The 13174-nt window shown below is 41.2% G+C and overlaps 1 protein-coding gene across 1 annotated transcript; it reads right to left on the reverse strand.

The window, feature by feature from the left end:
* Positions 1–5820: 5820 nt before the first annotated feature.
* On the reverse strand, positions 5821–10900 carry pax1a (paired box 1a). Its single transcript, XM_017711876.1, has 5 exons — positions 10581–10900; positions 9549–10178; positions 8618–8751; positions 8249–8459; positions 5821–6444 (listed from the first exon to the last, which is right to left on the reverse strand). Exons 1-5 carry the CDS (start codon positions 10582–10584, stop codon positions 6347–6349), a joined length of 1077 nt encoding a protein of 358 aa, XP_017567365.1. The 5' UTR covers positions 10585–10900; the 3' UTR covers positions 5821–6346.
* Positions 10901–13174: the final 2274 nt, after the last annotated feature.

Genomic DNA, 13174 nt, shown 5'->3' on the forward strand with positions numbered 1-13174 from the left:
CCCTTGTTTTATTTCTACCTGAGTGCAAAAGTACAAAATGGCTTGCTTTTAAATGTACTTTTCTAGTAGTAAATGTGCTACAAGTTATTAAAATTATGTTATGGATAAAGTTATGTTATGATAAACAGTGCATTAAGAAGATCTATGTGGCTGCACAGATTTAGCTGTCCATGTCTGCAGCCACACTGGTGTCCTCAATAGAAATTGTACTTTTATTGAAGTAGAAATATATAGAACTAATGTATGGTGTTCTTCACTAGGCCTCTGCCTTAAAGGGTTCGTGAATGATCATAACAGTGTTTTATAAGAAACACGTGTTATTGAGTGTGTATACATGTGTTGTGAAGTGTTTATGTAGGTAGCCCTGAAGTGAAGTGTTACCAAAATACCCAGATTCACACCTGCAAATGACCATCTCTGCTATCAGGTTATTTGAAATTTCAACAAGTGGAGCTGTTGTGTGATATGGAGATAGTATGAGAGCGAGAGCATGACTGTTACACAATTACTGAGAGCTGTTTCATACGGTCTCCAGAACTAGAGGTAGATGCCCGTGCTGATGTTATTTAAACTCCTCTCGGCAGTGCTTGGCACTGGCCATAATGACCTTAGTCTAGTACAGCTGCGCTGTAAAAAAAAAAAGTCAGGTCAGCTGGAAAATCAACCTTCTGCATGCGTCTTTAGCGCTGTATCTCAGGTCCACAAAAGGTCAATATAACATTTTTATTCAGTTATTCTCCCAATTAAGTCATTGCCAATTCCAACCTATAGGATATGGCGCCCTCTATCACGTGGGTGAGGGCTGAGATTGTTCTTTAGCTGAGCACAGGCAATACAGTCTTAGCATGGGAACTCACAGGTCTCACTACCAAACGTAATTAATATTTTCTTTCCTTCTAACTTGCAGAAATAAAGTATCAGTGTGGCTCCTGAGCGCCACAGCTGTTTAACTGCCTCCTCATCAACAGATCACGAGTTCACATCCCGGCGCTGCCTCTGCCCTCCGCGGTCAGAGGTCTGAGAGGAGGAAGTCCTCGAGTCCTCAAGGGGTTCTTACAAACCAGTGGACAGTGTGTATGTGAAATGTTTGCAGCCCCCCCTTCTTCTGCAATCAAACCACAAACCAAGCCGGACCCGGTTTAAAGCTGAAGATATAGAAGAGAAGGTGATCTGGGAGGTTATGTGTAAATATGTGATTTACCAGACTAATTTTATTTCTGGTAATCTTGTTAAAATACAAGGTTTCATGGACCCCATCAAAACACGGAGATTTTCGATCGACATTTGTCTGCTTCTGCCTGGAGGCGGAGACTGGAGCGTTAATAGCTTAGAGTTAAAGGCAATGTTCCAAAACAAACTCACGCAAAGTGGTTTAACAGTGTCGGCTTCAGTTTATACGTTAAAACAACACCGTTCTTTACACCGATATACTGAACTGGGACAGATGCTAAGGCGAGTAGGACGCACTGCGCCTGCATATTACGTACGACAATGGCGCACGAGCCGCCACACGCAGTTTATGCCCCATATAGATAGAAAAACCCGCGCTTTTTTTCGGCCCATACACTCTTTAAAAATACGGTTCTAGAAAGGTTCTTTAGTAAAGGGATTCATTGTCTTTAGAATCATAGGTTCTGTATAGACACATTTCACGCTTAAACGGTTCTATGCATGGTGAAATGGTTATTCCAATTGATTGAGAGAGGGTTGTGGTCCTATGTAGGACCAAAAAGGGGTTTTCTATACGTCAAGCTTGTAACAATAGAAAAACCATTTGGGTGCTATTTGGAACCACAACACACAAGCCAGTTTCACCATGCATAGAACCATTTAAGCCTGAAATGGTTGTATATAGCACTCGTGATTCTAAGGAGACCCACACCCTTTACTAAAAAAACCCTTGAAGAAAAACTGTTTTTAAGAGTGTCAAATCAGTGGAATAAATAATAATAATAATACTAATAATAATAATAATAATTTTAAGAATGTCAAATTAGTGGAATAATAATAATAATAATAATAATAATACTAATAATAATAATAATTTATTGTAGAGTGTTTTATGGTGGAGATCTTCGTTTTTTATTTTGTCTCTTCATAACTGAACTTCTGGTTCTCTTTTGTCCCAAGTATGTAGATATGAATTAACCATATATACTCTTATTTTATATGTTTTTTTATTTTGTTCATTCAGTTTATTTTAATTACAAAGTACGATATGTATATATTGTAGCTGTAGATTTATTTTGTAATTACAATAAACTGAATGAACAAAACGAACCCAAAAAGTACTGGGAACATTAGGTTAGCACTGTTAAAGGATGTGTAATGTTTCTTTTTTTTTTTTTAGATATTTCTCATTCATTTTTCTAAATTCGTTTTTTTCTCATTTGAATCCACACAGTTCCAGCGGCTCCTGATTGGTTCCTTTAAACTCGTATAACCTTCCTATGATCTGTTAGCTCTGATGCAAACAGCCTGTGGCTGTGGAGTGTAACTGTAACTGTGTCACTGCAGCGCTTCATTGGACACCTGGCACAATAGTAGGGGCGCAAACGGACCACCGCGCCGATATGGTAACCTAACCTAGAACCTACAGTAGTCCATGCTGCTTCCTTTGACGCTTTCCGTTCTAGCTTGTACCTTTGTAGTTTTCCATACTTTAAAGGGTAAATATCGCAGGAACACCCTTTAAATGAAAGTTTAATGTATATAAACATTGCTTAAAAACGTGCCATTTACTCCACAATCCAGAGAGTTCATGTCTGGAAACGTTTTTTATGACGTTGGGAAAGCCAACAGTCTTTCTACATATGCCCATCTACAACAGTTTAGCCCCGCCCATTCATACAGACGTTATAAGGAGTGTGTCCATCTGGACTACTCTTTGAACTGGGCACAATAACAAGCAGCCAATCAGAGCAGAGATTATGTACACGTATCAGTTTTAAAGGCACAGTAACATGAACAGCCTGGTTAATTGTAAGTGATAAAGCAAGAAAGGCCATAGAAGACGAAATACGATTGTTTTGGTTATAAAAAACAAACAAATGTCACATGTGGACATTAATAAATAAATTTAAAAATGATAGGTCCTTTAAGCAAAAGAATACATGTAGGACACAGAACACACTGACTGAGAAAGACATAGAAATTCAGTTACTAGATTACTTGATTACTTCATCTTAACACACATTTAATACAAAGCATTGCTCACTAATGTGAATCCAATAATGTGACACTCGCTTTGTTAAAGCTTACCCAGTAGCAGTTACTCGAAAAGTCCAACCTCGACACCCCACCACTCACCTATCAAGCCCCAAATAGATAAATAAATAATGAATATATCAATAAGCAGTTACTGCCCCTGACATTACTATCATTATTATAACAATGAGGACACAACTCAAAGCAGGGCGTCGAGCAGATGAAGTGAAATGTGTTTGCACGTGGCTGCGTGTTTGAGCTGCTCTGAACGAGTGTGCGATTAGTGATTCTGTACATCTGAAGTCAGACATTTGAAACTTTAAGTGCCTCAGTGAGGGCTGAGGGGTGTGTGTATAGACTGCCTGTCAACAATGTTCCAAAGATGTGTCACTCAAACGTCTCTCAGCAGGAGGATCATCAGACTCTGGCGGTTAGCAGCGTGAATGAAACAGTCAGAACTAAGAGAACCGACCAGAACCTCTACAGAGTAACTGCTCATCAGAAAACTGCTGCAATTATTAAAACGGTGTTTTAGGTTCTTGAAAACGAGACACAGTCCTATTATTATTATTATTATTATTATTATTATTATTATTATTATTATTATTGCTGTTATTGTTGTAATATATAATTATTATTAATAAACATTTACAGCTGTAGTGTAGTTAGTACAGCATTTCTGTCTCTGCGTGTAGTTTTCATAGTTTATTACAGTTCGGGATTACAATTAAACCATAAGTGGCAGTAAAAAAAACTGTCAAAATCTCGGAAAAACGGCGAGAAAATATTATCAACTGATCACGCGATCTGATCCGCCAGTGCAGTAATTTCACAGCTGAATGAAATCAATGATGGAAATCATAAAATCTCTCTAAATAACTACATATTTAAAACTCGGAGATGCGCTGTTATTACACGTGACTTTGAAACCAACAAGATGGAGAGAATAACCAAGTAATAATTAGGGTACAACAACAATAATAATAACACAACTGGAACAGTGAAATAACGTGGTCTACGCTGCATTTATTGACTTACTGAAAAGAAAATAAATAAATGCATTAATTACTTAATTTATGATAAATATCTTCGAAGGTTCGAATTGTGGCAGCCGTTTTTAGCTAATGGGCCTGAGAAATCACAGCTGAAGCTGTAGGAATACAAGATTTTAAAAAGTAAATTACTATTGAAATGGAAAGAGAGAAAAAAAACAGAAGAGAAAGGAAAACTCTGAATGAGGAAATCTAACGAAATGTTTTTCATTTCCTGCACCATTTTCGCTGCGCCAGTCCAAACAGCGACTATAAACTTGACCAATCACAAGCTTGACTTTTGTACTTTCTACTGAGCTTTGTTGCTCTGCGATTAAGATAAAAACGGTGTAATTCAAAAATCTGACATCCGGAACCTTTTCTTGGCCTGTACTTTTCCTTTTTTCAGCCACATCGCTTTTCTGGTAAAGCTCCTCTGGCTCTCTGCTTATCCTGCAGCCACTGTGCGTGCAGTTAACACAAAATGTCTCCCAAAACAGCCAAACATGACCAAACTACGACGCACTGGGTGATTTTACCGGCCCGCTCTAATGAACTCAATCGCTGCCATGTACTCCAGGCCTTCCTATAACAAAGAAAGGCTAAGCTCGATGTGACGTTGGCAAGTCGATGGAAATTACGTCGTTGGCACAAGCCGCTCACATGTGCATCCAATTGTCCAGCTGATTCATTTCCAACACCCACAAGTTATAAACCAACAGCTCTGAGCAGCGAACGATTAAAAGCATAGCTTAGCAGCTTAGCAAACCTGAACTGTCTTGACCTGTATTCGCTCTTAATGGCATCCAACGTACACCACGAGGAAAGTCAGCCCTGAAAACGTTCATATAAACAACAGTTTTTATAACTAGAGGAAACAGAACAACTAAATGTACTTCTGCTCGTTTCAGATCTATCCGGACTGGTAAGTCCTATTAGCTCCAATCATAACATGCCATCTAAAACACGAGCTTTTCTGTTAGCCGGACATTTTCTGTATTCATCACGTTGACAAAACAGCGAAGTTGATCCTAACAGCCTCCAAGATGATCGCAAAGCACAACAACTGGGTGAAATTGTATCCGATGCTGGTGTCCCAAACCAATCCTGAGATATGAGAATAAGAGGAGTTGATTAGGCTCATGTCGATATTTGATATTGGACCGCCTTCGTGGCTTCGGTCCAGTATAAACAACGATAGCATCACACGAGGCGCCAAACACTGCTAAGCACCATTAAACATGGTAGCGCACATGAGAGGAAAGCAAAATAGCCCTATCACCCACTCACCCACGCGTTTTTCCACACGCCATATTGCATTCAACTGTTTCTTGTTGGGGGAAAAAAGAGTTTTAACTGCACTTTTGCAGCTAATTGTGGTTGCAGTAGGTAGTCTGGGATACCACCAACCCGGGGGCTGGAGGCTGATCATGGACTCGATAAACACATAATAGCAAATAGTTAGAAAAGTCCAAAAGTGGAGCTAAAACCATTCGGCTTCACAACACAATCGCAATAATCACACAAGAATGACGTGGACTACAAAGGTGTTCTTATACCATGCCTTTATTCAGCTTATTTACAAATGAATTTATAAAAAATATATACCTAAGGAATTTGTAATATTTTACAATTAACAATTAATTACTTTGTTCACATATTTGAGTGTGATTAATGTATTGCAGTTTTTTATTCTTTTCTTTTTTTCGTTTTTCATTTGAAAGGAATTGCGGAGGAGAAGTAACCAATAACATTACACTATTGCCCAGGCAGGTTAACCCTCGACAATGGCGATGCAGTCGTTTTCATAAATAGCGTAGACATACAAGCGCGTGGAGGAGCAAAGACCACCAACCAGCCACCAGCACAGCGCGGCACAAGGGCATGTTGCAAAAAAGTGAAACGTTACATTCATTTCAGTTTCAGAAAAAAAAAAACACGCGTGGTAGATGAGAAGCCAGGCCTGGACTGTCACAGAGGGCCGAGCCAGAGCGGGACAAGGCGTTGAGAGGAAGAGGAGCGTGTGAACTTACAGAGTCTGAGTTCTTGAAATGCGCTCAGCTAAGTGCGCTGCTAGCTTTAGGAGAGGAGGCTGTGCGCTTCCCGGGCTATGAGGATGAGGTAGGCTGAGGGAGGCTGAGACCGTGGATGCTGCTCAGAGCCTCATGCTGCTGCTTAATGAGAGGACTCGCGGGTTTTCTGTCTCCTGGGAAAAGCAAAGAGCAAAACAGTTAGAGAAAGATACACTCTTAAAAAGAAATGGTTCTTCGGGGGTTCTGTGGTAAAGAAAAACGGTTCTTAACATCAACATCCTAGCAACAGCGGAACTGTTTTTTTTTTCTTTTGGTGCTTTATAGAACCATTTTTAAAAAGTTCTACACAGAGCCATGAACAACATATCTGAAGAACCGTTTTACCGTGCATAGAACCATTAAGTATTTAAATGGTTCTATATGAAACTAGAACCATTCCCTTTACTGAAGATCCCTTGAAGAACCGTGTTTTTCAGTGTGTAGATAAATAGGCAGGTGGTAATTATATTCCCACAGCAGCACGGTACACTTACAGAATAGACCTCGTTTAGAGCAGTTACCCATAAACCCTTTCCCCCATAAGAGGCGTGATCTGAACCAGTGTGTAAATAACAGTCATGTGCAAAAGTTTGGGCAGTCCTGTCAAATCACCTTTTGTTGATTTTTTAAGTTAATTTAATTGAACACATCCTGTACAGGGAGCACGCTTAAATCTGGCGTTTTTCTACATTTTAGCGCACGATTTCTCTTTATTGACCCATTGGAATATATAAAGCTTTTGCCCAGGACACATTTTGTGCTTCCAATAGGTTACATTCAGCGAATAAACAATAATTGTAGAGGTGTTTACTTATTTTTAAAACAACAACAAAACATCGTATAATCATACAAAGAAAAACAGTTCAATATGCAAAGCTTTGCAAATCACACATAGCAGCTATTCATAAAGCAGACTTACTTATAGCAGGATGTATGAAAATCTGTTCTTTTATACCTCTGTATTAAAGCCCAGCATGACTCCCTCCAAGCGTCATTAATCAGCCATAAAACTTAATATGTTCATAAACAGTCATACTTTCGTGATGTCACTCCCTGTTAGTTCATATGACGTAGGCCACACCACAAGAGCTGAGATCAGGACACAGCAAGCTGACCTGACATGAACTCCTGCACTCCTCATCAAAACCTGTGCGATCAGTCAGAAGCTTCTTAAGCAGGAAAGTTTACTGTTGAAGTCGAGCACCTGCTCTGTGTCGCCATCCAAAGACACTTTGACACGCGAAAAGAGAGAGAGTAATAAAGGCTTTTGTCATACAGCGCTGAGCATCATCGCTCTCTAAAACAGCATTCGATGTTTTAACGTAAAAACGGTAACTTGGGTTTACTTTCACTGAGCTTCCAATAGTGCGCGAACAGATCAGTAATCTCTGATTTGTGTTCTGTCAGCTTTTTATTTAAATTGAATAAACTCAGCATTTCAAGGCAACCAGGTTACTGCATAAAAAACACTGAATTATTTTACACTGTAGTGAATGTTTTACTTGTTATTTCCTTGAGGCAGTAATTACGTCACAGCAACGTACTAATGCACGTGTTTCCAGTTTAGTGAAGTTCAGCAGAAAAGTTTTCGAAATAAAATCTTTTTTTGCATCATGTCTTCCAGTGTTGCTGGTGTCCTGATTCAGCCAAGAGCTTTGTGAAATTTCCACTAAACGCAATCGCCTGTTACGCGCTGATACACTATCGGTTCTGCGTCTAAACGTGCGCGTTTAACTGTTAAGATCGTTTAGATTAGCACGCTGATGACTTGCAAAACTACGATCACCTTCCGTGCTTTTGGGAAACACAGCTCTGATCAGTTAGGACTCCTGGGTGGGCTCAAAATTAGGGAACGAAAAAACAAAACAAAAACACGGCTGCATAATGAAATAATGCGCAATCATCTATGGACAGGATATCACATTAGAGGGTGCCTACCCTCTCGTGCAGCATGTTTGAAGGGCATAGCAGAATGGATGTCCCCCGAGTGGATGGCCATGCCGCTGCCTGGGTGGGAGAGGGTCGCCCCCTGAGCCTGCCAGTGGGGCCCCGGGCCCACATAGCTACCTGCTGGGCCACTATAAACCCCATACTGGTTGGAAGGAGAATAGGCACATGGCGGAACGTAACTAGAGAGAGTGGAGGAAGTCTGAGAAAACACACACACACAGATATTTAGATATGTAATATCTGCAACAATAATTTCTAAATATTCATTCACCTCAAACTAAAGAAGCTTCATGGCATAAACGTTCCACACTGAGATGTCATTGGGTCAGTGCGCCGGCTGTGTTTAAAAGCCCTTACCTGAGGATACTTTATGTCCGAGTCAATAGACGACTTGTCTATTCCGTTCACTCCGTGCGTGGGGGGAAACGTGGCTCTGTTCACACTCCCCCAGTCCTCCATTTTTGGTGCGTAGCCTTCAGCGCCAGCAATAGCTGGACAGAAAACAGACATCATACAAAACCACATTTTGGGCTTCTGTGAGCTTTAGAAGAAAGAAACAAGTGTACACAGTGACGCTTACAAACAGAGAGTAGAAGAATTTTGAAGAACACGTTTAACTTAAATTTAAGTGTTTTTCAAATGAATATTCATGTGTGGATAATGTGTGTTTTCATTATTTTCTTTAAGAATAAAATTTCTTCAAATTAACCGCCGAATTGCTTGAATGCGATTTTATGAAGTGAATTGCATTTATTTAAAATTCATTTGTATTTTGGTGTTTTTTTTATAATATATGGAATTAAGCTGAAATAGGAAATTTAAAACATACAATTGACAAGCAGTTTGCTCACCAAAACTACACACCTCAAACAAAAAGAAAATTCTAGTAATTATACAGTTAAATGCACAGACTTTAATGCAAAGAATGTTTAATGAATAGAATCTTATTTCATTGTGCACAGTTCGAAAATATTGCTGCGTGACTCGTTGCTACTTGCAGGCTTAGAATCTGCTTGCATGTTTGTGGGAGAGTGGCCTGCAAAATCGAGGCCTACACGGTCGCGTTCTTGCGCTCGTTAAACGACGGAAGGACTTTACTTTTCTCTTTTTATTTTTGTCAGTGAATTGCACAGGCTGCACTATTTTTAGGAATGCTGTAGAATGTTCTGAAGTCTAAATCGGGCTGCAGTAGGCCTCGTATAGATATAGTAGAGGAGCTTCGCAGTCAGTAACTCAACAGACTTTTTATTATTATTTATTAAGAAATGTAAACGCCAGCTAGTCTCACCTGTCGGGTCCATGAAAGCTCGGATGCCCAGTATATTGCTGACCGTGTGCGCTGAAGGCCAGCCGCGGGACAGGCTCACATGTCCACCGGTGACTGGGACGCCGGGAGGGTTGCTCATTTTAGTCCCGGAAGGGGACATGGCGTTGGGGTAGGAGTATGGATATAAATGGTTGTAAGAAAGACTCGGCTGCGGCGGTGCCTGCTTGCCAGGCTCGTACTGGTTTGGCTGGGAGAGGTTCCCGATTTTGTTCCGTAAAATCCGACTGATGGAGCTGACCGAGGGCACGTTGTATTTGTCACATACTCCATCTGCTAGAAGTCGGTCCCGAATCTCCCAGGCGAAAATCCCAGGATCTGCTTGTTTGTATTCCCGTATGCTTTTCACCACGTTGGGCGTCGTGACTCGGGGCTTGCTGCCTCCGATAGCGCCCGGTAATATAGAGCCGGTCTCGTTGTATCTGGCCAGGATCTTGCTCACACAGCCGTGGGAAACGCGAAGTTGCCTACTGATGTCACAAGGTCGGATCCCGAGCTGGGCTAACTCCACTATTCTTAGCCGTATGGCGTTGGGCAGGGGTCGTCCGTTCACAAAAACCCCTCCTAACTGGTTCACCTCCCCGTAAGTTTGCTCTGGAGAAGAAAACAGGCAAAGCTGGATTACAGAGGCTAAAACAGTGCAGAGAAACAAGAATTCGCCCATCAACTCATCAGATAACAGGCGAAAGGAAAAATGGCGATCCACTGCACGAGCTATAACGCTAGGTGATTTCTTTGAGCATTGATATTGTAGTACATGTCGGTGTGTTACATGCAGGTTGTACCTATAGGCTACACATATGTGTGAACTGTTTGCTCTTGAGCTGCCACTAGCAGCAGCAACGATCCACTAACTTTTAACCACATGCATCTTCGGAATAAACAGCGAACGGACACTAGACGTTGACTTTCAGGCGTTATGCAGGCACGTAAAGAGAGCTCAGCTCCTTTCATCCCCCTGCCACTGAAGCATGCATGATGTGGACGAGGGCTCACCCATTTGTCCGAGCTTTCGTGATGCTTTCCTCGAAACAGTTCCCCTTCAATGGCTGAACGCGCTGCCTCCGCCGCATACAGTGTGGAGAGCACAAAAGTGCACCAAAAATATCCGCGGACCACCTCTCTGGCCCTCCACGAGCAGAAACGTTAGAGTTCCCTCGGACGAAGCGGTCAGACTGCTCTTCATTCGTTAAAGGCGAATTCGTGCGATCCCACAGGCTGAGGTTTGCTCGGATTAATTTGAGGCGTCCTCCACGTCAATATCTCCGGTTACGCTGCGAGCTGTGGTCTCATTTCATTGGTCCTCGCGTGTTCGGAGAGGCTGCTCCGCGAAAGAGCCATCCGGTATGCGTAATTTAACCTTTTGAACGGGCTAATTCAGATTAAAGGGGTTGGACGTGAGGGAGTACGACCTAACCTGTGCCAAAACATAATGCAAGATGGTTTCACGTGAAGTTATTACACTTAGAAGTGGCAAGGCAGTCTGTAGGAAAGAGGTCTGTGCTCTGCAGTAGAAGTGCATATGTAATGCCTACTGATGTCTGCACTGTAAAACAGGAGGTACATTTTTCATTCATTAAGGTACAAACTATGTAAATGTGCCCTTAAAAGTACACCAACCGTTTCGCGGTCCAGCAGTGTAAGTTTTTTTTTCAAGATAAATGGTGCATATCTGTGCCTTTTCATAACATAATGGTTTAATACAGAACAATACAATAACGAGGCACGACAGAGCGTGTGGAGTCAATAGAGCTTAAAAACTATACAATTTCAATGAAATATGGAACAGTTATGCTCCATAAAGTCAGCCTACCATCTCGGAAAAAAAGGTGCGAAACTATCACTGGGGCAACAGCCCTTTTGTCGCTGGGGTGGTACATGGTTTAGTCAGGGAACATTTTTGTACTATAATCCTTTGAAATTATATTTCAAATTTTATAATTATATAGTTGTATTGACTCCACACACCCCGTCTCCTCTCCAGGCTTTTTACTGTATTGTTCTGTTTTAAAACATTAGATAATGAAAAGGTACAAATACGGACTTTTCACCTGGGAAAAGTTATTGAAGGTATACAGTTGGATATTAAAACCACTGTTGTACCTTTAAGGGTACGTTTACATTGCTTGTACCTTGTGGAATGAAAATGTACCTGCACAGCGCCTTTATTTCTAACAGTATGCTGAAGATTCCCTTGAGGGTAGCACCCCATAAAAGAGTATCGGTCTAATACCCTTTTTCCTGAGAGTGTAGTGATGATGAAGAAGAAAGAAGCAATATGCAATACATTTGACACATTTGAGACGAGTAAGCACGCTTTACACACATGCGCACAACGATTCAACTAGATGTTCTTATATGCTTTTTTTTGTAATTTGTAGATATGCGTTTACACATGAGCTGTTCAAGACATGGGCAGCAATATATACACTCAAATTCTTACGATTTCTAATGAATAATTTTTACCTTAAAGATGCAATGTAGCCCTTTCTAATTTTAAACGTACTTGGCTGCATCATGTTTTGGCATGACATGATGCTTTTACTGACCTCTTATGCTCATGCAAAACTATGTTCTACGCGGTGGAGGTCATGGTCTGTGAAGCTTCACCTACCTTTGAGTACCTGTAGCAGAGCAGGCGGTGCTCTAAGTCAGGCCTAGAAGTATATACTAACCTATATACGGTACTGACCAAATTCCAAGAGGCTGCATTATCACAGCATGACCTCAGTGTTTCCAGAGGATGGAAAGAAGGTATAGTTTATTAGCTCGCAAAATGTCACTTGTTAAAGTTAACAGTCGACCCATTGGCAATAAGGAGCAGTGTCACTATCCTACGTGACTGTAGTTCACAAGAAGTCTTTCGCACATGGAAAACATCAGGTCGAAGCGCAGCATAAACTTTTATTCGTTCAGTAAGTGAAAGCAAGAACTAAAAACGATGTTAGTCAAGGTGCTGAAAAATGCAGGGAAAGCATAATGGGCCTGAACTTCTGAAATTCATTCAGTGGGTGCATCCAATCGCAGCTGACGTCGTATATCTTGCAGTGGTGGTACTGTAGCAGCAGAAGGTCAAGCGCAAGATGCTGCTCGAAAAGTATGACCATTACAACACATATGTACTTTTGCCATTTCATGTCATGGCCACCTACAGTGTGCATAGAGTTGCTCGAGCGACGTCAGGCTCCCCCGTCTGGATGAAATGGGGATTGCACCCCATTCCAACTGACTGGGTGCACTGTGAAGACATGAGAAGATGAACGGTGCACCAAAAATGCGGAGGACTTCTATAAAAGCAGTGATCGTTCAGACGATTTGAAGCTCGACCGCTGGAGACATTCAGGTAGGAATGCAAAATTCCTCTAGAAAAGTCATTTTCATTTATCTGAAGAACGGTTACGGGAAAAGTTCTTTGCTGAGTTGAAAGCGTGTTGATGCTGTATTGAACGGCGCGAGCGTGCATGTAGTATCTCTCTCTCTCTCTCTCTCTCTCTCTCTCTCGTTCTCTCTCCCTTAATTCAGACAGATTTATAAAATAGATTGGCGAGTTTATCTGTGGTCAGATAATTGTTAAATATCACATGTCCGCC

The sequence above is a fragment of the Pygocentrus nattereri genome, chromosome 10, assembly GCF_015220715.1.
Source record: "Pygocentrus nattereri isolate fPygNat1 chromosome 10, fPygNat1.pri, whole genome shotgun sequence".
Taxonomy (NCBI): domain Eukaryota; kingdom Metazoa; phylum Chordata; class Actinopteri; order Characiformes; family Serrasalmidae; genus Pygocentrus; species Pygocentrus nattereri.

Excerpts from the sequence above, each read along its gene's own strand:
- pax1a (XM_017711876.1), bottom strand. Across the intron at positions 8,752-9,548 it reads AGCTTTCATGGACCCGACAG|CTATTGCTGGCGCTGAAGGC; the intron begins GTGAGACTAGCT and ends TTTTCTGTCCAG. Across the intron at positions 6,445-8,248 it reads CAAACATGCTGCACGAGAGG|GAGACAGAAAACCCGCGAGT; the intron begins GTAGGCACCCTC and ends TGCTTTTCCCAG.